General features: G+C 49.9%; 2 protein-coding genes across 15 annotated transcripts in view; one reads left to right on the top strand and one right to left on the bottom strand.

Moving 5' to 3' along the window:
- The window catches only part of Tchp (trichoplein keratin filament binding), a 15,706-nt gene extending 6,118 nt beyond the window's left edge, over positions 1–9,588 (top strand). For both annotated transcript variants that reach the window (XM_031337505.1, XM_031337504.1), the window contains exons 6-13: positions 1,230–1,403; positions 2,166–2,278; positions 2,432–2,498; positions 4,389–4,561; positions 5,347–5,428; positions 6,588–6,773; positions 7,378–7,521; positions 8,384–9,588. In XM_031337505.1, coding sequence (XP_031193365.1) covers positions 1,230–1,403; positions 2,166–2,278; positions 2,432–2,498; positions 4,389–4,561; positions 5,347–5,428; positions 6,588–6,773; positions 7,378–7,521; positions 8,384–8,416 — 972 coding nt within the window. In that variant the 3' untranslated portion in view covers positions 8,417–9,588. The remainder of the gene's footprint in view (positions 1–1,229; positions 1,404–2,165; positions 2,279–2,431; positions 2,499–4,388; positions 4,562–5,346; positions 5,429–6,587; positions 6,774–7,377; positions 7,522–8,383) is intronic.
- Positions 9,589–16,038: 6,450 nt separating this feature from the next.
- Git2 (GIT ArfGAP 2) overlaps positions 16,039–23,546 on the bottom strand; it is a 48,485-nt gene continuing 40,977 nt past the window's right edge. For 12 of the 13 annotated variants that reach the window (XM_031337515.1, XM_031337510.1, XM_031337518.1 and 9 more), the window contains 4 exons: positions 22,875–22,957; positions 22,203–22,391; positions 19,784–19,847; positions 16,039–18,753 (listed from right to left, as the gene is read on the bottom strand). In XM_031337515.1, the coding sequence (XP_031193375.1) occupies positions 18,541–18,753; positions 19,784–19,847; positions 22,203–22,391; positions 22,875–22,957 (549 nt within the window). In that variant the 3' untranslated portion in view covers positions 16,039–18,540. The remainder of the gene's footprint in view (positions 18,754–19,783; positions 19,848–22,202; positions 22,392–22,874; positions 22,958–23,546) is intronic. The other variant, XR_004109503.1, reaches the window with a different exon arrangement.

The following is a 23,546-nucleotide window of genomic DNA, read 5'->3' on the forward strand; positions in this document are numbered from 1 at the left end:
CTGACTCTGTGGGGTGTGATGTGTGACCCTCACGCCCTGTGTGGCTCCGTCTGCATGTCTGACTCTGTCTAGTTTTTCTGCTCTTGGCTAGATGAGCAGCAGGTGCCTGCCCAGCTGCTTGCTGCATGTGCAGGCTGATGTTTGCTTTGTGCATGCTCATATGCATGTGTGTGTGTGTGTGTGTGTGTGTGTGTGTGTGTGTGTGATGTTTCTCAGGAGCCAGCTGTCCTTTTTTGAGAGAGGGTCAGTCTGAAGCTTTCCCAAGTAGACTTCCAAGGACCCATAGAGACCCATCACTTTCCACTTCTCTGGGACTAAGGCTACAAGCATAGAATCTTTTGCCAGCTCTTTTAAATTAAAAAAAAAAAGTTTTTAAATTTATTTTTCGCAGGGCAGTGGTGGCACACGCCTTTAATCCCAGCACTTGGGAGGCAGAGGCAGGCAGATTTCTGAGTTCGAGGCCAGCCTGGTCTACAGAGTGAGTTCCAGGACAGCCAGGACTACATAGAAAACCCTGTCTTGAAAAAACAACCAAGCAAATAAAATTTATTTTTCTGTGTATGGGTGTTTTCCCTGCATGTATGTCTGTGTACTTCAAGCATGCCTGGTACCTTTGGAGGCCAGAATAGGTTTTGAATCCTCTGGAACTAGAGTTATGGACAGCTGTGAGCTGTCATGTAGGTGCTGGGGATTGAACCCTGGTCCTCTGGAAGAGCACAGTCAGTGCTCTTAACCATGGAACCATCTCTCCAGCCTCAGGTTTTTATTTTTTATTTTATTTATGTGAGTGTGTGTGTGTGTGTGTGTGTGTGTGTGTGTGTGTGTGTGTGCTACGTGTGCTGGTATCTGAGAGGCTAGGTGAGGGCATCAGATCACTTGGACATGGAAGTAGAATGTCTGTGAGCTGCCTGATCTGGGTACCAGGAACTGAACTCAGCTCATCCTCTGGAAGAGCAGCGTGAGTCCTTAACTGGTAAGCTACCTCTGGCCCAGCATCATAAACCTACACCACATACACTTGACTTTGGCTTATGGAGCACAGCACCTCTGGGGTCGAGTCCACAAGATGTGTGTGTCATTTCGAGTCTAGGTTCATTGTGTTATCTTGTGGTGAGAGGAAGAAACCTGGCGTTGCTTCCAGGCTGCGCTTACCTGGGCCCTGCCGGCCAGCTGAATGGCAGCGGGAGCAGAATCTGCTGGCTGCATGTTGACACATTGTCCTCTCATAGCAAGAAGCCACGGAGAAGCAGGAGAACAAACGGTTTGAGAACGAGTATGCAGCAGCCCGCAGGGAAGCTGAGGCGAGGATGAAAGCTGAGGAGGAGAGGAGGCAGCTGGAGGGGCGCCTGCAGGCCGAGGCACTGCACCAGCAGATGGAGGAGCTGAAGCAGAAGGAGATGGAGGTGGGGGGAACCTTCCTAGCCCAACTTAGCTATTCCGCCGATGCTTGGATGTGGGAATGGAGCATTTGAAAGGTTGTTCTGGGAAGATGACAGCGGGGTGGGGTTCTGTGAACTCTCTTCTCATGTGCACACCCCATCCGTGGCTCTGCTGAGGTGCTCCGCTGTGTGCCTCAGACTTGGGAACGTTGTGGTCTAAGACACAGCTGTCCACTCAGATGACACACCTTGTCAGGGCCTTTGCAGATCAGGATTTTTTTCAATGGGACATGGTCTAGTACACAGCACACAGTGTTCCACTAGTAACAGGTTTGGATCTCAGTATGTAAATCATGAGGGATTTTGGTCCAGGGGGCTGCCTGTGAGAACACTGAGGTCTTCTGAGAGAGCTGAGTCTTCTGTTCACATGGAGGGAGGCCTGTCCTCTGGCCCTATTGTTCTTAATAGCTAGGAATGTGGTACCCACTCATTCTGATGTAGAGATAGGGCCCAAGCAAGGACTTGCTCATCTCTGGCCTCACCATGGCTGCTGTGTTGGCCAAGGAAACTGAAGCCAAGTTAGCTAAATGTGGGCCAGCACATGAAGTCTCTCCGGCTGGGCCAGGCTTGTAGGAATGGCTTAGTTGAGGTGGGACTCAAGAGTCACATGAGGCGACCATGAGCATCGGGGCTAGCCTGTGCTTATGTAGTACCTGCCAGACCTGGAGATGTGCATGAGGGCAGTCTGATTGGCCATCTTACCTGGGTTCACCGTTGTAACCACAGGCAACCAAACTGAAGAAGGAACAGGAAAATCTGCTGAAGCAGCGCTGGGAGCTGGAGAGGCTGGAGGAAGAAAGGAAGCAGATGGCAGCCCTCCGGCGTAAGACAGAGCTGGGGTGTGTAGGGGACGCCTGGGCTCTTCTAGGAGGGTGGGCTTCTTGCTTTCTCAGGCTTCCATGGAATCTCCTGAGAACCAAAGGGGTGTGCCCTGTAGGGAGCCACTGGTAATTGGCCATGCTAGACTGAAGCTGCCTGATCCCCATCTTTAGGCGATTCTTGAAACATCAGTACAATGCACAGCTCAACAGACGCACCCAGGAGATCCGGGAGGAGCTGGTAAGTGAGCCGCCATGGCGGCAGGCTTTTCACCATTCTTTGGGAACAGCATTGCCATTGCGCAGGCAGGACCTGAGCACATCCACGTGTTAAAGCACAGATGGAGCAGAGCAGTGCTGGTGGATGGTGCAGAGAGGAGGAGAGCTTGCAGCCAGGTCACACTTGGGAACATTACCAGTGCCGTCTGTACCTGACTGCAGGACTCAGTGAGGCCATGATGGACTGCACTGTTTTGGGTTTTTGTTTGGTTGGTTAGTTTTTGTTGTTGATGCTTTTTATTTATATGAGGACACTGTAGCTGTCTTTAGACACACCAGAAGAAGGTGTCAGATCCCATTGCAGATGGTTGTGAGCCACCATGTGGTTGCTGGGAATTGAACTCAGGACCGCTAGAAGAGCAATCAGTGCTCTTAACTGCTGAGCCATTTCTCCAGCCCTGTTTGTGTGTGTTTTTGAGACAAAGTCTTACAGTGTAACCTTGGCTGGCTAGGAACATGCTATGTAGACAAGACTGAATTTTCAAACTCACAGAAATCCATCTGCCTCTGCCTTCCAAGTGCTGGGATTAAAGGCATGTGTCACTATATCTGGTTTGTAGGTAGTCATTTAAAAATAAGTAAATGAATGAAGGAAGGTTGGGAATGGAGAGACAGCTCAGTGGTTAAGATCACTTGCTGCTCTTGCAGAAGACCTGGGTTTGGTTCCCAGTACCCACGTGGTGCATCAAGACTCATAACCCTCTGAAACCCTAGTTCCAAGAACCTAATGCCCCTTCAGATGCCTGTAGGCACCAGGTATACATGTGGGGCACATGCATACAGTCAACACACTCAAAACCCATAAGCAGAGACTGAAATGTTAATGCTGGGAGTGTGTGGGGGGAGGCATCCATGTGCCACCTATTGTGTTCATGCAGAGATCAGAGGAGAACTTTGAGGAGGAAGTTCCTCCCTTCTTCCAGGCTCTCAGGTCTGTTTGTTTACCTGCTGAGCCATCTTGCCCACTCAGTCCTTAGGTATTCATGGAAAAAATGGTGGAGGTGATGCAGATGTTAATTGACTTGACTAGCAATCATTTCATAGTGTGGGCCCGATCTGTTTCTCTCTGTTTTGGTGAGACACAAAGCGAGGTGCCTGCCCTGGAGTCCGTCCCATCTGCAGTGATGCCTGCTTCCAAGCAAATTCTCCTGGTCTTGTTTACCGCACACCCACAGAGGTGGTTCCTTCTGAGCTGGTTTCCCAGTGCCTATTCAGTTGTGTTGCTCACAACTTTTTTTTAGTAGGAAAGATGAGCAAACGCTGGTTGGGCTTGTTATTGATAGCTGCTTGGTATTCCTGTCATGAACTGTAGTAAGCTGTGGGTGAGCATACCCATGTTTCCTGACTGTCTGCCTCCTCTGGTCAGACTTGGGTGTGCTGTAACTGTCCTGCTGCACCCCAGAATCCCCCCACACCCGCTTTTGTGATAGTGTTGTGTTATATAACAACCTGGGTAACAGGGCACTTCCTGCCAGTGTGCATTTGGTGATTTCTGGGTTTCCCCATTTACTGTAAAGTTACGGTGAGCAGTTTGTGCATGTGTCTGTTCGAGTTCTGCTGTAACTTCTTAAGTGGGTTCCTGCCACATAGTATTCTAAAGTGTGCTGTCATACATGTCCAGGGGTGTATGCCTGTGGTGGTATAGATGGCAGGAGGGGCCCCTCCTTTTAGTGAAGTGGATGACGTGGTTATCAGAAACACTCCAGCCCCTTCCCTTTTGGTCCTGAGAATGTGTCAGGACCAACATGGCTGGGTAGAAGGCGCTGTGTGGGAAGGCGTGTGGGAAGGCGGGCTCACCTTGCTACACCAGGGCACTGACCATCCCACCCACGGGCCACGTCCCTTCATCCAGGAGGCAGATGGGCGGATCCTGCAGGCACTCCTGGAGAAGGAAGATGAGCTACAGCAGGTTGAAGTGGCCAGGCGGGAGCAAGCCCGGGCCGATGCAGCCTGGATGAAGCAGGTCATCGAGGAGCAGCTGCAGCTGGAGAAAGCTCGAGAAGCAGAGCTGCAGCAGCTGCTGAGGTGAGGGGACCATGCTGGGCAGGAAGCTCTGTGAGATGCCCTCAGGTCTCTGGGTGGGCCGCTTTTGTTCTGAGACACCTGTCCTTATAACTCACTTACCATCCCCAGGGAACACATCTTTGCTAGTGGCTTGGGGTAGTGACCTAATGTTCTTCAGAGTAACGATATGTTCATGTCAAGTCTCAAACAGCGTGAGAAGATTGCTTCCAGTGTGGAAATGTTTAATGCTGCTTAGCCCTGTAACAATTGGTCTGGGTCCTAGTGTGCTCCTGAAGATAGTGCTGCCATGGTGCCTTGGCTGGTCTCTACCTTCTCAGTGATCTCCTTAGTGCCCAGGGACTGGGACTGCTGTCCTATGTGCCCAGCTTTGGGGCCTGAAAGTCCAACTCATAGATGGAAATAGCCAAATAATAGGTAATGTACACTAATGTCCAGACACCATTACTGGATCCTGACATTCAGCCAAGGTGAATTATGGTGGTGATTATGTGGCTCATGGAGACCGGAGGAGGTTGCTAGTTATCTTGTGGCAAGCCACTCATCATCCCAGGAGTGTGGTGACTGGGCTCGGGTGCAGGCAATGGCCTCCTCCTGTCTCTGGCCTCTGTGGTTTTATTACCTTCGCTAAATGATGACCTCAAATACTACAGACATGTCTTTAACTGTCATTGTAGGAAGCAGGTGTGGATGCTCTTGCCTGAAGTTTGGTGGCTGCATGTGCTCTCCCATCCATCAGCCTTTGGTGATGGTGTGGAGCCTCTCTTGTACCTCTTGTGTTTATCCAGGGAGGAGGCCAAGGAGATGTGGGAGAAGAGAGAGGCAGAGTGGGCTCGAGAGCAGATTGCTCGGGACAAATTGATGAGTGAGGTAATTCCAAAAAACATGCGCTCCCCAACCCCTCCCCTCCCTCCATGCATTTGATTTGGAGTGTTTTCACCAGCATGTCTCTCAGCACCTCATCAGTAGCAACCTCCACAGCTGCAGTGTGCTCCACCACTCTCAAGCGGGCTCCCTAGGGTCAGCAGCTAACAGTGCAGCAGCATCTGTGAGGGCTGCAGGGAACCTAGCTGCCAAGTCCTTGTCACCCATGCACTGAAACCTGTGCCAGAGTGGGCTGGAATGATCAGGTTTACGTGTGGAAATCTCGGGCCACAGTTGGTGGTGCTCACTTTTGTATAACGTACCCTGTGGCTTTCCATCACTTCAGTGTTCCTCCTGCTAGTAGCCATGTTATTGTCCCCTCCTTACAGGACATATATTGGCACATCTGGTGGTTTCTCGGCTTCTGGGCTGGGGCTGGACCATCAGATTGTTCTGGGTCAAGGTCTAAGCTGCAAAGGACAGCAGGTGTCTGCTACTTGGAGCAGTAGAGGAGACTCGTGGCTCCATCCCAGCTACCTGTGTGGCTCGCCACTGCTGGGCTGAGTCTGTGTTTCTCTAAAGTTCCTCCCAACCTGTGGAGAGGGGGCTCCTCAGTGTTTTGCTGTCTCTTCTCCAAAGCACTGCAGTGTCCTGTAGGTTGGTATCTTTCAGGGTTTATTTTGGCTTACAGCTCTCAGGTTGCAGTCCGTCACTGAGGGAAGCCAAGAATAGAAACAGATGCCATGCAGGAATGCTGCTTGCTGGCTTGCTCCTCATGACTGGCTTAGCTTACTTCCTTATACAACTTAGGGCTACATGCCCAAGGGTTGTACCATACACAGTGGGCTGGGCCCTTCCCTGTCAATCATTAGCCAAGAAAATTCCCTATTGGCTTGCCTGTAGGCAGCCTGATGGAGGCATCCTCTCACTGAGATTCTTCTTCCCAGATAACTCTAGTGTGTGGAGAGTTAGAAAAACAAACTAAATTAAACTGACTATGACAGTCGGCATGGATGCGAAAGAGCAGTGGCCCACACTGGGCCTGTGGCTCAGGCCTGCGCTCTGTATATTAGGGTGTGGATTAGGGTGGGTTGGTATGGATGCAGGTGAGGCTTGGGACAGGTATTTAGACTGAAATGCAAACATTCTTTTCCCCCTTGGCCAGGTTCTGACTGGGAGGCAACAGCAGATCCAAGAGAAGATTGAACAGAACCGGCGAGCACAAGAGGAGAGCCTGAAACACAGGGAGAACCTCATCAAGAGTCTCGAGGAGGGGAAGCAGTTAGCTCAGCGAGCCAAGGCAGACAGTGACGAGCTGAAGGCAGCCAGGAAGCAGGAGCTGGAAGCTCAGGTGGGGCCCAAGGGCAAGGTCAGCCTCTACAAGACAGCAGGCCCTGCAAGGCTCTCAGGACCCTGCAGAACAGAGCTCGGAGTTCCTTGATTCCGTTGCATTGCTTGCTTACATCCAAGTCCCTTTTGATTTCTGTAGCAGCCCTGACATTTTAAAAGAATTCTGTGCTTATGTGTGTCTGAATGTGGGTCTGTGTACTTGTGTGTAGTGTCCAAGGTGGCCAGTAGAAGGCACTGGATCTCCTGGAGCCAAGTCATGAGCAGGTGAAAGCCACTCACCTGTGGTTGCTGGGAACTGAACTGCTTCTCTGTAAGAGCAGTTTGTCTTGAGCACTGAGCCACGGCTCTGTGGTGCAGGCTTCATTCTGGTTTCTTAGTCTGTGGAAACCAGGCTCATGTCACTGTCCCTTTTCTTCTTTCTATCCTGTTCTCCAAACACATGGCTGCATTCAGAGTTGTCACACGGTTCATAGCACCGTCCATATGGCCTTTCCCAGTCTTCAGGTTCTTGTCCTGGCTGCTGGTCCTTGCCATCTGTGTCCTTGCTTGAAGGAAGGCTGAGCCCTGTGGGCCTTATCTCTGCTGACTCTGTTCTTGGTGTCCAGGTTGTGGAGCGCCAGGTCCAAGAATGGGAAGCAGCCCGGCAGGAGGAGGAGGAAGAGGAAAAGGCCAAGCGGGCAGAAGAGCTCTCCAATGCTCTGCTGCAGCAGGAGGCAAAGACCATGGCAAAGGAGGGCTACCGGCCCAAGGTGGGTACCTACCTGCCAAGTGTCAAGCCACCATGGCCTCATACTGAGTTTTTCTTGTCTCCTCCCTGTGTCTGTCTGTCCCAACTGCTTATACCCTCTGTTCAAAGGCTGCCATTCCTTGACTGGACTGCAGATGGTCCAAGAGTTCTGCTGCGGTCCCTGCTGCTTCAGCCTTTGTAAGACCAAAAGGCTGACAGCTGATCATGTGCCTGCCCACTCTGTTGGGGGCAAAGTGCAATCTAGAAGAGCCCTGGCCATAGCTGGTGAGAGGTGACAGTGGGATCAGGTCCCAGCTGCCCAGTGAAGCCAGGTGACCAAGATAGCTCCACTGTTCCCCCCTCTCCCCCTTTTCCTCTGTTCTTTGTCTCTTTCTGAGCATCTTTGTCTCATCTAAGCAGGGCATCATAGAGCACGTAGGAGCAAAGGCTGTCGTGCCTGTCCTGAGGGACCGCTGAGTAGGCTCTCTGGAGCTAGGCCACCTGGCCCCTGGCATTCTGAGGGGTGCACACTGCAGAGAGAGTATTCATTGCTTCCCTGTCACAGGGCCAGGGCCCTGGGTGGAGTAAGACTAGAGTAGGCCTTCCATTTGCTGTAGAGCCTCAAAGCCCTATAGACAGAGGGCTCTAGGCACAGGGGACAGCATTTCCAAAGTCACTTGAGCACGCATCAGTGTGTCAGGGTGCTCTTTCTAGAGCACACGCAAGTGTCTCAGGACAGGTCATAAAGAGCCTCACTTACGGCGCAGAGTCAAAGCTTTCTCAGCGGTAAGTGAAAACTCCTAAGTATGCTCCTAACAAAAGGGAGTCAGTTCCCAGTGTCCCAGACTGCTGACCTGATGAAACGTTATGCTTTCTCTCCTCAGCCTCACGGACACCTCAGAATTGCCTGGAACTGATGTTGAGCACAGAGAAGAAAGCTGACTTGATACCGCTGTAGACAGTTGTACAGTGTTGGTTCTGGCCAAAGCTCATGGTGCTGCTGGCTAGTTGAGCCATGCCTGTCAGGCACATCGTGGTTCATAGATGTCAGGATGCCATGGGTGTGCAGTGCCCCCTGAGAGCTCTTCCTGTCTTCCTCACCCAGACAGGCCTTATGGACTCACGTGTTCAGTGTTGCCAGAGATCATGCAATGCTTTATAAGTAGATGTTAGAATTACTCTAAGAAGAAGTCGTGTTCTATGACAGGATACACAGGTTCCTCTCGTCTCACCTGTTGCTGTCAGCTCAGGGAGGACCAGCCAGAGGGAAGAGGGAGCCATTTAGGTTTTAAAATTGCTGTTCAGAAGTTATTCTATTGGAGGCTCATAGGTCTTGGTGTAGTTTTTGCCAGTTATGAGCTGTGTAGCCCCAAGGACCACCTATGTATTGTGGAGAGCTGGCAGTCTGGAAGGACGGTGACAAAGGAGCCCTTGTTTGGAAGTGTTGTGAGAGCTACCCATAGGGGCTGGGGTGCTCAGGGTGGTCCTCAGCCCAGCTCCACACCACCAAGAAGAAAAGAATCCTACAGAACATTTGAGCCCAACACATGCCACCCCTCAAGAGTCCTCAAGGTCACTTGGTTGGCTAGCCTGATAAAGATAGAGGCTTGACTAGGGACCTCCTGAGTGTGGGGAAGGCCTGTGTGCAGCCCCATAGGAATTAAGTGCCCAGAGGAATATGTGGCCCTGGAGAAATGGCAGGAGACTCAGAATCACAGATGAGCTGTGTCCCCACTGTTAGATCCCAGTTCACCTCTGCAAGCGGCCATGGGTCTTTGTAGCAACGGTCGATTGTTATGACTCGTATCTTTCCTTCTGTAGCCTTCCTCTCACTTGCTTTCATCCCTGTATTCAAGATTCTGCCCACTCTGGCTGGTTATAGGGTGACTTCTCTGGTTGTGGGAACCCAGAGTTAGCCTGGGCTTAAGCACGGCATCACTTCCCTTCTGCCATGGAACCAGTTCTCCATGTTTCATTTCCTGCCGTGGTTCTTGAATATGGCCCCCACTGTTTGCATTACACACTTGTGAGTACTCGCCCTTTTCAAGTGCTCACTAATTATGAAGTAAAGCTCTGTGTCTCAGTGTCACCTCAGGATGTCACTGCTGCTTTCTATTGTGGTAGGCTGGTGGGCGCTGGGTAGGCTGGTGGGCTCTGGATGTTGCTGGCATGTCATCATGTAGCATAGGGCCCTGTTTGACTTAAAATGGTCCAAGATCTCTTGTGTTGGTTCCTCTAACGATCATTGTGTATAGAGATGGGATGCAGCTGCTATGGGCATAGACTGGATGCTCTGAGCAGACAGCCTGTCCTCTGGGCTGCTCTCCTCAGCCTCCCTAGGGAAATCCTGGCAGGAGTCAGTCAGTGCACTGAGCCACGGACACACGGACAGCAGAGCATGAGACAGGTCATGGTGCCACAGGGAGTCAACACAGCCTTTATGACAGAAAGCTTTCCTTCCACCTAGGTTTTAGGAGCTTTCTGGTCATGAACTAATGCAGTTGCTTTCAGGACTGCGATGCTTTCCAACACCTGGCCTGGGATCAGCCATGTGGAGTCTGACATCTCGTCTTGATTTGAGGAAAGGGACCTTTAAGGTCCCCAGGACACAGTCTTGCGCTCTGTATACAGTAGCTACAGTACCCCAATTTTCACTCCTTGTGCTGATTGCTCAGACACACCATTGTTTCTTTACTCACTCTTCTTTGGCTCCACCTTTCTCTACTGAAATTAGCTTTTCTAAAGCTCCTTGCATGACTCCAGATGATCTGCACATCTGCAGCCTTCAGAGTCCCAGAGGTGGTGAGGCTGCCTGTGTGCCACCCCACGGTGCTCATCTTCAGATTAGCAAGCCCGCAGCTCCCCTGGGTTCTTTTCCCCAAATGCCCAGTGTTCTGTTTCCCCAGTCATTGCAGGCAGGGCACTCGTAAGAGTCCTCCCTCCGCTCATGCCACCTGAGCTGTGACTCCAAAGACTGCACTGAGTATTTAGACCTAACTGGCCACACCACCTGCTTCTAGCTGCCAGCCCAGAGTTACTTCTGAACCTTTCTGGGCTGTGGATAGAAATCAGTTTCTCGTCAGGCAGTGGTGGCGCATGCCTTTAATCCCCGCACTTGGGAGGCAGAGGCAGGCAGATTTCTGAGTTCAAGGCCAGCCTGGTCTACAGAGTGAGTTCCAGGACAGCCAGGGTTACACAGAGAAACCCTGTCTTGAAAAAAAAAATTAGTTTCTCAAGATGGCTTAAGGGTGAGATGCACTTGTTGCAAATCCTGAGAGTTCAATGCTTGAGACCCATGTGGTGGAAGGAGAACAGATACTTGTAAATAAGTACACGCATGCAGACATGCATGCATGTGTGCACACTTTAGCTGGTCTTTGCTACTTTGTGGGTTCTTTTTCCTACCCTTATCCCTTCTACCCCCGTTTATCCCCCAACACTAAGTAGGAAGGAAAAAAGGAGAGAGATCCCTGAATCTAATTTCTTTCATTTCTTCTTTTGGGCACAACTACTAACAAACCACAACAACCTCCCTAAATGACCACCGGCCACCAACCATACCTCTCTAGGCCCTAGCATTTATCTAACCTCTGAAAAGTTCCCAGAATTCCAAACATCACACAATGGCAGAAACTATCTGCATCTGGCAAAACCACGACTCTGCTGGAGCATGAGGCAAATCGGTGAGCTGCGGAGACATTTAAGAGCAGTCCCACAATCCCACACCTGGGGTTAAAATGAAAGTACACTCTTATATTTCTGAGTTTTTGAAAAAAAACCAAAATTCCAGAATTGTCACTACACACATACACACACAGCCAGTGAGCACCTCTGAGCTTACCTGCAGTGACGCTGGCTTCTTCCAGTCATCACCTCAGGAGTGCAGCCCTTGAAGATTCAGATCCTGACATCTCCCAGGCCTTTCAGGGTGACATGAAGCAGGCCTCTGGTTTTCAGTAACCTCCACATCGGTACTTCCCAGGAGGGCAGGCCTTCTCCCACTCTCACATCCTCATCGTGGAGCCTCTGTCCTGTGCTAGGCAGTAATCAGGTGAGTCCAGACACCATCGCAACCCAGAATTCTGTCTGCTGTCTGTGTTCTCAGCTAAGTCGACGCCATCTGTCCTGATACCAACCCAGAGTCCTCAAGTTTCTCCCACCTCACCCATATTGTTGAAGGAGATTTGGACTTCCCTCATCCCATCTTTTCCTCAGGCTGTAGTCGGCCCTTTTATACACTCAAGCCTGCAGTAACAGTCAACTGTCTCCAGAGGCCTCCCAGAAGCCCTCCTGGAATACACCAGCCTGTATCCTGCCTCAGGAAACAGCCTGGGACCAAGTTACCATGCAGGCCCTGTGAGCGCTCATTCATTAGGGTGCCCATCCACTCAAATAGCAGCAAGCTTCCAAGCCAAGCTCTAGAGAAAGTCCTGCCTGGGTAGGTTCAGAAGTTGCTCAAAGCAGTAATCACAGAATCCCAATTTTTAAGGAAACGAATCTGCATTATGGCAATTTCTAACAGGATAAATAGTATCTTTCATTCTGGCACGTGCCACCCAGGCTGGTTTGCGTGGTTTACTGGGGATGGAATCCAGCCAGGGCTTTGTATATGCTTGGCAAGCACTCTGCCTATTGAGCTGCTTCTCCATTTTTTTTTTTTTTTTCATTTTGGATATTTGCCTATACTTTTCCATAGAGAAAGAACAGCTATAGCCTTTGAAGTGAAAGAAAATATAGTTTAAGAAACAAAACAGGGCTGCTGAGATGGCTTAGTATCCAATGCAGCTTGCTGCTGAGCCTGATTGCTGAGTTCAGTCTACTGGCTGGTTCCCACATGTCCCCCTCCGTGTACAGACAGTCTCCTGGCTGGTTCTATGTCAACTTTACCCAAGTTAGAGTCATCAGAGAGAAAGGAGCCTCAGTTGAGAAAAACACCTCCACGAGATCCAGCTGTAAGACATTTTCCCAATTAGTGACCAATAAGGGAGGGCCCCCTTCATGATGGGGGGGGGGAGCCATTCCTGGGCTGGTGCTCCTGAGTTCTGTAAGAAAGCAGGCTGAACAAGCCACAAGCCACGGAAGCAAGCCAGTGAAGCCCCCTCCATGGCCTCTGCCCTACTTGAGTTCCTGTCTTGGCTTCCTTCAGTGATGGATTGTGATGTGGAAGTGTGAGCCAAATAAACCTTTTCCTCTCCAACTTGCTTTTTGCTCGTGCCATGGCACGCGACAATAGAAGCTCTTAGGACAGATAGGAAGTAAAAATGTAATAAGTTTTTTAAAAGTCGATGATGTAAAAGGCAAATGCTAGTGATAATGTTACAAGCTAAGTGTGAGCCAAACTCTAGCTCCTATGATATGCCCCTAGCAGGCAAACTCACCCTGTCCTATGTGAGTGTGGGAGCCTTGTCAGGGCTAGACCCCGGCCTCCAAGCACCAGGATGGGACTACTGGGACACAGAAAGCCATTCTGAGGCCTCGTCACATGTTCAGTGAAGCCAAACTGGACTGGAGATGCACACAAGCTTTGTTTAGCTGCGCTGAGGACAAAGGGCCCACAGAACCTTGAAAAGCAAAGATGGCTTGGGACCCTCAGCTCACAAGTGGCCACTTGATAATCCTGCAGCTATGGCAGCCACATTCAACGAGGGAGAGTGCACAGCCCTCCTTGGCCCAGTCTCCGGTTCCAGTCGATGCCCACTGCACAGCAGGCAGATGTCTCCTCCTGGGCCCAGGTCTGTCTGTGAAATGAGGATTATGGAAATGTGGACTGAGGGAACTTAAAATATAGAGCTTGGAAGACCTAGTCTGCTGGGGTGCCTCCCCTGCCTCTGCCTGGGGTACGGGCAGAATTTCCCCCACTTTAATCAGGAGTCAAGGTGGTCCTGAGAGATGAAGAGAGAGGATGAGTTCAAGGAGGGAAGGGTTGGGAAAAGGGATTTTCGTAGGAGGAGGCTCCGAGTCTCTTTAGAGATGCCCCATTTGGGAGACAAATCAGACTAAATTCTGAGGCTGTGTGTACAGTTTGGAGACTTAGAAAGAGGGAGGCGGGGGGCTAGAGAGATGGCTCAGCAATTAAGAGTACTGTCTGCTCTTCCTGACATTCCTGAGTTCAATTCCCAGAAACCACATGGTGGCTCACAGCCATCTGTAATGGGAACTGATGCCCTCTTCTGGTGAAGACAGCTATAGTGTACTTATATGCATAAAATAAATAAATCTTTAAAAAATTTTTCTAGCCGGGTGGTGGTGGCCCATGCCTTTAATCCCAGCACTTGGGAGGCAGAGGCAGGTGGATTTCTGAGTTTGAGGCCAGCCTGGTCTACAGAGTGAGTTCCAGAACAGCCAGGGCTACACAGAGAAACCCTGTCTCAAAAAACCAAAAAAAAAAAAAAAAAAAAAAGGAAAAGAGAAAGAGAGGCGGCTGTAGGGCATTCGGGTTAGAGAGCAAGAGCCAGGTGTGCACAGGGGGGTTGGATGTGGCTGTTGAGATCACACCTCTTGGAGACCTGCTTCATGACTGACACCTATATATAGAAAGCAGGTGTGAGGACCTGCAGTCGGGTTGAAGGTTAGAGGGTAAAAACCTCATACTCTTGGCCTGCTGGGTAGCAGGCAGGACCATTGGGTCCCTCTGTGTGAGGTGGCCCGTGCCACCCTATAGATGGAGGGGTATGCTTGCACAGTGTTGATCCAGTGGGTAAAGCTCAGCAGTCCTTTCTGCTGGCCTTGGCTGACACCAGGCATGGGCTGACAGCTGAGAGCCATTTGTTTGAGCAGCCACAGTGGTGCCCCTGCAGAGGCTTTGAGGCTTCCAGAGGAGCTGTCAGTGGCTTCTTTGCTTCAGTTATATCAACTGTCAGATTCCTCACATTCCCCAGGCTGGGGGGATCTTGGCTCTTGGTGTTGGCTTCTCCTCCTGTCAAATGGAAATTCACCTTCCTTCATAAGTTACTGTGAATACTTCAGAGGTTTATTTTGTGCGCATCTGTGGGTGTACACATGCTACAGTGCACTCATGGGTTAGAGGGCAACTGGAAGGAGTTGGTTTTCTCTACCATGTGGGTTCTGGGGATCAAACTCAGGTTGTTAGGCTCTGAGGCAAGATATCTCACTGGTACTCCGAAGAAGTCACCCGCATAAAGAACCAAGCAGTGCCAGACAGCCAACAGCAGCTGGAATCATGTCTGACCAAGAGCTGGAGAAGTGCATGGGCCTCGCAGCATCTGTCTTTGGCAGCGCAGTGCCTTCTGGCATGGTGTAGACCTGCAGTGGTGGCAGCTCCAGCGTCCACACCATGCAGTCAGAGATCAGAGTGGGTCTGGGATAGGCTCAGCAGCTCTGCAGGCTTCTTGGGACCCTGGCCCAGGAAGCATTCTGGGTGTGAGCTGTTGGCTCTGACCTGAGGGTTATGGGCCTTTCCACCTGGCAAGCTGGGTCACACAGGCTGTAACATTCCACCTTGCTCAGACTGGAGAGGCCCAGGAGTGATCCTTTTGCTCCCTCCTCCTTTCATCTGAAGTACCAAGTCATTTCTCAAGGCGTGCAGGTGGCCCCAGCAAGCCCAGGTGCACAGCCTCCATGAACGCCTGTGCAGGGGACTTTTTGCTGAAAGGAAAACAGACTGCTGGTCTAATTCTATCACCGGACTGCCTGTTGGGAAGGGGTGAGAGCATGTGCTCAGGCTGGCTTGGGCTGACCTAAAAACGACTGGGGATAGTGCATGGGGTAAGATGGATGGATACATGGGTGAAGAGCTGGGCATGGTGGCAGATGCTTGTAATTCCAGTGTTCAGGAAGCAGAGGCAGGGGGATGACAGCTCAAGGTGTGCCTGAGCTTCATGAGACTGTCTTAAATACGAAACAGACAGGCTGTAGAGAGCACAGGAGAAGACTAAGCTGGGTGTCCCAGGGGAACGAGACATAAAACACCCCGTCTCCTTACAGATACAGCGACATGGGAGCTTGCCCTACTGTTGCAGAAAGTATTTAATCTCGGCTGGAGGTTTCTACTCCACCTTTGTGTTATTTAAGTTCCTGGATGAAAGAACAGCCTTCATATTCACCATAAGTTTTAAACAGTACAAAAGCCAGGCAGAACCCTCTATGCTGTTAGACTCTATTTCCTATCAATAACCCCAAGTTATTACTATATTTCATCTGGGCTGCTCTTAACTCCAATTGGCCAGCCCACAGAGCCACGTTTTCTTTACTCCTAACCCATGGCAGCTCTCCTTCCTCCTCCTGCCTTCTTCTTTTCCTCATGGCCCTCCTCCAACCCCAAGTCCTTGAAACCCAAACTTCACCTATGTCTCTTCTGCCCAGCTCTTGGCTGTTGGCATCTTTATTTACAAATCAGAATGAACTTGGAGGCAGGGTCACTTACGTGTCTTCAGCGGAGACTCTCTTGTCTCTGGGACAACCAGGTCTTGGGGGCTTGCATGTAGCATTACAATAGATAACACGAGATCAAACCTTACCCTCCCCACCCCAGCTCACCCACTCTGGAAATATCCATCCACTGGAAGGAAACACTTGACCACACACTTGAGATGATTTATTGCATAACTGGTGGGCACAGACTCCAGAACGATTTTGCAGGAGGGGACAGTAACTTCAGGATGCTGACTGGGAAGCCACCAGAGGAGGATGAGTGAGGGATTAGCACCAGGTATGCAATGTATCTTCTTTTCTCTATGCGGCAAATTGCTTTGTAAGAGCATGGGTTATATCCGACTAGGACAAGGAAGGAGACTGGACTGCAAGCTTCTGAGATGGAGGTCATTGCAGTCAGGGTAGAGCCCAACCCTGTGCAGTTAGAGTCTCAAGTGCACACAACACTGGACTTTGGCAAGCAAGAACCATGGTGCTGAGGCCATGGTGCCTTCTGGGAATGGAGCTTGGGGCAGGGCCTGCTCCATCAATTGTATCTTCATCTTCCCCATCTTAGAAAGTGGGGTAAACAGGTGGGAAGGCAGAATACCAGATTGGGGACAGAGCCGCCCCGTTGGATGCAGAGCTCCCTGTGAGGTGATGGAACCCACATGCAAAAAGTGGCCAGGGTAAGCATTGAGACAAAATGCATTTGCCTACAGGAACAGTGTGTTCTAACCACAGGTCTCAGGAGGGACTGTGTGTGGCCCCTCCTGCTGTCTCAAGCCTCTACTCAGGACCTTCAGCCTGAGGAGGACGTGGGACTGACTCTGAACTCTGGTGTTCCTGAGGGCATCTGGAAACGCTGTACTGGCCCCATGTTCCTTGATTTCCCATGGACAGTGTTCTCTGTGGCACGTCTTCGAGATTTAATGGGAAGACACCAAACCGCCCCTAACAGAGGCTTGTTCTCCCCGGGGATGGTGGGAACCAGCTCAGGATTGGAACCAGCTCCAGGGAGCCTGCCAGATAGAGCAGTAGTCCTCGACAATGCCTGAGCTCAAACCAGCAGGCCCCTTTTCAAAAGCCCTCCTGGACTTGTTACCGTGAAGTGGCATTTGGGGTTGCATGTATCGAGGAGTGGCCAGGCCTCTGGAGTGCTGATCCTCTCCGCTGCCACAGTTTGGGCCATCTGAGCTGTGAACTACTTTGAGGTGATGCTCTTTCCAGGACACTTTGGCCATACTGTAATGGGGATTATGAGTCAGGCTCAGCACAGTGAGGTCACCTCACTTTGCTCGTTCTATGGGAGACTGAAGGCTGCCTTCCAGGGCTGGCTCACAGGTTCACTCATGTGCAGGTTACAGACCCCAGCAGAGGCTGAGAGAGGCAGCCTAGAGGCCATGGCTTACTTCCACCTGTTCAGGGGGCATGTCTGGGTTGACTGTCCACATTTCTAATTAGAAAAATGTCATAAAACCCAAATTTCTGGTGCCTTGATAAGCCAAAGTGCTGGCAGCTGAAGTCTACTTTTCTATAGCAGCATGAGGGTATGAGTGGGAGAAGCTGCTGTCCTCATAGGCTGGGTGGGTCCTCAGATGCCCTTGGCTGCGCACCTGGCTGGTGTCACAGCCACTGCCTGCTCCCTCAGGTCAGGGCCTGACTCCACCCAGACATTAGAGACGCAGTAAGCTGCAATGGCCCGGCTCTAGCATTCAGACAAAGCGCCTTCAGCATAGCAAACGGCACTGCCATGGCCCGGGTGACAACCTCTGCCTTTGGGGAGCTTTGGGCACACAGGGAACACTTCCGGCACTACCTATGAGGGGATGGGGAAACTGAGGCCCTGCATCTTACCTGGGAAGATGTCCTTCCAGAGACACGCAAAGGACGTCAGCAGGGCCTGCGAGACTGGCTCACAGTTCTCTCTGCCTTAGGTTCTGAGTGAACTCTCTGGTTTGGGGAGAAGCAGGCCCCGACAATGGGTGGTGCTCCTGCTCTGAATGAAGCCAACTGGAAGCTGATGTAGAGGGTAGATTCGTAACTACTTTTTTGGATATTATAGAGGCTTCAGCGTGATGGTAAAATCTTTATAGATAAAAAAAAATCAAGATAAAAATATTAAATAAGACAACACTTAACATGATACAAAAGTTAGAAATAGATCAGCTCCTTGTCACTCCCAAGAGATGCACTGTCTCTAGGAAGTGGGAGGCCCTGCCCTCCGTGCATACCTAGAGACCCCGCAGGATGGAAAGCTTACTGATTGCACAATGCTTGGAAGGATCAGATGTTGCTGATTTTTTTTTTTTAAATCCAACTTTCTTATCTCTTAAGAAAATGTTTTACTAAAAATAGCAATTATAGTTTTAGGCATGGGTAGAGATTTTAAAGGATGGAAAAGTTGTAACAAACTCTGAACAATAACTTTTAAACACATGGGGTCATGACCTAAACACTTGGTGACAGTCTGACACGACAGAAGTAAGCTGCAAACAGGCACAAATAAGGCAAGGGTTAAATTACAGTCAAAAATCTGTTAAAAACATGCAAAAATAATACTGAGTTTTTTTTTAAAAAGTTTGAAAGCATCATTAAACATTTTGTAAAAGTCTGAAGAGTTCATGTCTGTGGCCGGCCTTTCCAGACAACAGGAGGACAGTGCCCGAGCTCAGCTGCTGTTCTCTTTGGTGGTGATTGTGACCAGCTGTTTGGCGGCCTTGGCGATGTCATAGGCACACTGGATGACCTGCTGTGTGACCAGCTGCACATCCGTGGGCAAGCTTGAGTCTCCTGGGAGAGCCTTTCTGCACTCTGACTGGAGCCGGTAGGCACTGGACGTGAGTAAGCGGAGGGAAGTCCTCACTGTGTCAGACTTGGGTTTCTGAAACGAAAGTCTAGCCGTTAGCTGGGGGCTGCAGGGTGGGTAGCCAGCAGGGCGGACTGAGCTTGCTCCTAAGAGCAACGTGAGCTGCTCCAGAAAGTCAGATTGTTTTCAGCTGGGTATTTTATTGATTTTTTTTTTTTTTTTTGGAGACAGGGTCTCTCTGTGTAGCCTTGGCTATCCTGGAACTTGCTCTGTAGACCAGGTTAGCCTCTAGTCTCGGCTTCCCAAGGCATGCCCCATCACCACCCAGCTAGTTGGGCATTTTAAACATTATCAGCTTTGCAACTCGTGGCCTAAGGAGAGAGGAAACGCTATTTTAAGGTATTTAGAAAAACAATCATTTAGGTGCTATATCCTAAACTCCATTGCTTTGCCTTGCAGCACCTGACTTTAATATCGGTGCCTTATTAAAACCAATGCTCATGCACAAACATCTCAAAGCCCTATAAGATGACATATTTAAAAACGATGTGGCCAGTTGTGGTGGCGCACGCCAGTAGGATTTGCTGAAGGAAGCAGAGGCAGGAGGATCACGAGTTCAAGGCCAGCCTGGGCTACAGAGTGAGTTCCAGGACAGCCAGAGCTATACAGAGAAACCCTGTCTCAAAAAAAACAAAAAACAAAAAACCCCAAAAAACAAACAAAAAAAGAAACAAACAAACAAAAAACCCAAACAAACAAACCAAAAAGAAACCGATGTGATACAAAAACATAAGAGAAAGGTTATGGGCTGTAAAGCTTTGAGTACAGTGTTGTCTAGTATACACACAGGGCTCTGGGCTCCTCACCTAGATAACGTAAAGGTCAAAAAGCAGTGCTGAGCTGGGCAGTGGTGGCACACGCCTTTAATCCCAGCACTTGGGAGGCAGAGGCAGGCGGATTTCCGAGTTCGAGGCGAGCCTGGTCTATAGAGTAAGTTCCAGGACAGCCAGGGCTACACAGAGAAACCCTGTCTCAAAAAACCAAAAAAAAAAAAAAGGCAGTGCTGAGAAGAGTTCATTTGAAGAGTAACGAGGAAGTGACTTACTTTGGGGAACAAGGCTGCCATCTCCGTTACGGCAATGTGTATCCTCTCTGAGCAGGGAATATAGCTGTAAGATAGTGGAGAGGCTGTTACAATGCAGCTCAAACACTTCCAAGGGAGTCACAGAGAGAGGCTGGACAGGTTCCATGCCAACTCCATTAAAGAAGGGGCGGGCAGAGGCTATGCCCGCCCTTTGTGCATGCTGTCTCAAACATTCATTCACCCTGAAAGGAACAGTCCTAGGCCTGAAATCTGCAATATGTGATTGGGGCGACAGAAGTGAGACAGCCACAGCTCATTTACACCTCGTGTGTACCCTTCCAGATGTCTAAAATGAGGAGCAAGGGTCCATGTCATGGTTCATAAAGGTGAAGTCTAAAGGGCTAAAAACATTCCCTTAAATTCCAGTTAGCACCTACATGTCCCCGTCGTGTGCCGCTGGCCAATGAGCCCACACAGTTCCGTTCATTCAGACACTCTCAGGAGCAAGGAGGGGGCTCCTCATTTTTGCCTCTTTCCATAGGCATGATGGCTGACATGTGGTGAGAGAGGGCTTTATGAGGACTCTTTAGCACTCAACAGAGCGGCAGATGGCTGACTCAATGCAGCCTATTGTACAGGTTTGCAGCCTGAGGACTGACTATGTGCCACAGGATGCAGAGGAACAAACATAAACTGACAGGCCTGAGGGTAAGTTTTTTTTTTTTTAAAGATTTATTTATTTACTTTATGTATATATGAGTACACTTGTCAGTGTTTTCAGACACATACTTAGATCCCATTAAAGATGGTTGTGAGCCACCACGTGGTTGCTGAAAATTGAACTCATGACCTTTAGAAGAGCAGCCAGTACTCTTAACCGCTGAGCCATCTCTCCAGCCCCGAGGGCCAGTTCTTAATGCAACATTGCCACCTAGCAGTGGCTCTGTGTGCAGGGCTGCCCACTGCCCGGGAGGGACATGGGCACAGGGAAAGCAAAGCACTTTGGAGGCACTCTCTGCAAGGAAACACTGCCAAGACTGCAGCAGGTTTGTCTTGACAAAGCTCTTTCTTTCTTTCTTTTTTTTTTTTTAAAGATTTATTTATTTATTATATGTAAGTACACTGTAGCTGTCTTCATACACCCCAGAAGAGGGCATCAGATCTCATTATGGATGGTTGTGAGCCACCATGTGGTTGCTGGGATTTGAACTTAGGACCTTTGGAAGAACAGTCAGTGCTCTTAACTGCTGAGCCATCTCTCCAGCCCCGACAAAGCTGTTTCTAACCATCACAGACTCAAAGACACAAGTAACATTCTTTTCCTGTTTTTTTTTTAAGCCATAAAATTGACTTCTGATAAAATCCATTAAAAGTCATTTCTATTTGTAATATTACTATGTGTGTGTGTGCACGCGCACGCATGTGTATGTGTGTGCATGTATATGGTGGTGAGATGACAGATGTATGACCCTGACAAGTGAGACTACAGGAGAGCTGAGGGACAGTGCGGGGACTTCCTGGACCCAGCTAGCACCCAGATGGAGGTGCAGGCGCACCTCGGCAACCAGGAGTGACAGATCATGCGAAAAGGAAGCAGAAGGGGTGAGGCTGCCGCAGCTCAGCACATGTCTAAGGGGAAGTACAGAATGCCACATCATTAATAAAGAGTCCTCTAAGCCAACTCTAGCTTCAGAAGCATAAGCCAATGATTCTGAGATCAACATTTTCTCCTGGTCTTCAAAACAAAGGAGATCAAATCATAAAAGGTGCCGACAGGAGTTCTACATGAAAAGTCTTCTCAAATTGAAGCAAATGCCATATTGCAATCTTTGAAGCCTGAAATGGCTGCAAGGCACCCATTTATATTTCTGACAATATCAGAGAGTGATCAGCTAAGTGCAGTTTGTAGCCTAGCAGTCTTTTTAACTGTGTGAGGAATCAAGCACAGAGCTCCCAACAAACTGAGAGCACTCAAGGAGTGGTTCTTGTTTAAGACTTCTGTGCTGCACACTGCGGAGGGAGGCTGTGGGCACTCAGCTCTATGCAAGAAGGTACACCTTATACTATGTTAATACCTGCACCTCTATGTGCACAAAGGAGCCAGACAGCTCTAGAGCAGCCTCCCCCCAGGTCAACTCTGTCTGCAAACCTTGGCCCAGGGAATTTTGGGAGCAGCAATGGCCAGATGACTGACCTGCTAGTTTGGGGGTGGCTTCTCCCCTGTCCCCAGTTGTGAGGTGGCTCCTCCCCTGTCCCCAGTACACTGCAGTTTTGTTTCTAGATATATTTACTTTCAGATTACTCTGTAACATGATGAAGGCAATAAACTACCACACTAATATGGTGCTTAGGTTTCTGGCCACCGTGAGGTGAGAGTGGCACTCAGCGGCCCCTGCTGGCATGCACACACCTTCCCAGAGCATAGTGGTAGCCCATGTACCTGTCATGCTTGTTCTCCTGGGCTGCTCTAAGGAGCTCCTGGATATTTTTGGTGATCTGTTCGGTCTTCCGGATGACGTCTTCTGTGCTGGGGAGGGCGGGGCTAGGAACCAAATGGGGCTCTGCTGTGTCTGGCAGTGGGCCATCACCTTGCCAGAGCATACTCCGTTGCCGTCCCTTCCGGTTTGACCTGTGGACAGTTAAGAATGGCTCAGCATGACAAGCACTCATTAGCGGTTTCTGCTTCTATGACTCAAACCTCTGGCACTTGAGCAGGCTGTATCTGTGGTTTCCTTTATCCTGTTTAGCAGGAGGCTCATAAGCTCTGCTTATCATCTGGCACCTATAGCCACACTGAGCCCTTTTTACTTTGTCCTGGGTTGGAGGTTAGGGCTGCTGTAAACAGGGTGAAGGAGGAGGAGGGAACAGTTGATAGAGGGGCACAGCTACACACAGCCATTCCTACAGGCAGTGCCTTAGGAGACCAATGTGGACTGTGGCTAATGTCTACGTGGCACAGTAGATGCTGCATGTCTGCACAAGAGCAAATAGCTCAGAGGTGGTAATGTGAGCACAGAAGACATAGTTATGGCCACAGATACAGGGCTGCAGGTGGTGAGGACGGCCGTGTGTGCACCAACAGCCCACTCCCTGCTCTCTCTTCTGCACTTACACCGTGTCATCTGGCTCAGGGTCATAGGCAGTGTTGTCATAATCACTCTCTGGGGTGCTGTTCTGCTTCTCCAGCCTGGAGGCCTAAAAAGAGAAGGGACCCCATTAGTTCTGAGCATCCCTCAGTCTGCCAGGCTATGTCAGCTTCATACCCAGAGCTCATTTGGGACAGGAACCAGCAGCCCCTTTACTGGAAATCTAGTAAAGATGAGTGAATAGTAGGCCCGAAAAGTGGCTTTTCAATATGTCTACTTAACTCAGTAACAAGTCCTCAACAGACCTGGTGCAGCCGACAGTCTGACAGCCACAGGCACGCACATGCACACCCTAGTCGTGCAGTCAGTAACAAACACACTTCAGAGCTGGACATTAACTCTAATTACCTGGTTTAAAAGTAGATGAGAACAAGACTAGAATAAGCTAGCTGCCCACCTTCAGGCACAGTCTGCAGGAGAGGACAAGAGCCCTCTGCAGGTCCCTCCATTACCACAGTTTGGGAAGCCTGCATAGCTGCTGCTAAAAGCTGACTTGAGGGAGGGTTTTCATGAGCTTTCAAGAATGCCAGCCCCACGCTACCCGTGAACCAAATGGATCAGCCCTATACAAGCCTTAGTTCCAAACCACTTTACTTGTTTTCTAGAATATTTACCTCTGAAAATAACAGCAGAGATTT

This window comes from Mastomys coucha, unplaced genomic scaffold (assembly GCF_008632895.1).
Source record: "Mastomys coucha isolate ucsf_1 unplaced genomic scaffold, UCSF_Mcou_1 pScaffold22, whole genome shotgun sequence".
NCBI classification, from domain to species: Eukaryota; Metazoa; Chordata; class Mammalia; order Rodentia; family Muridae; genus Mastomys; species Mastomys coucha.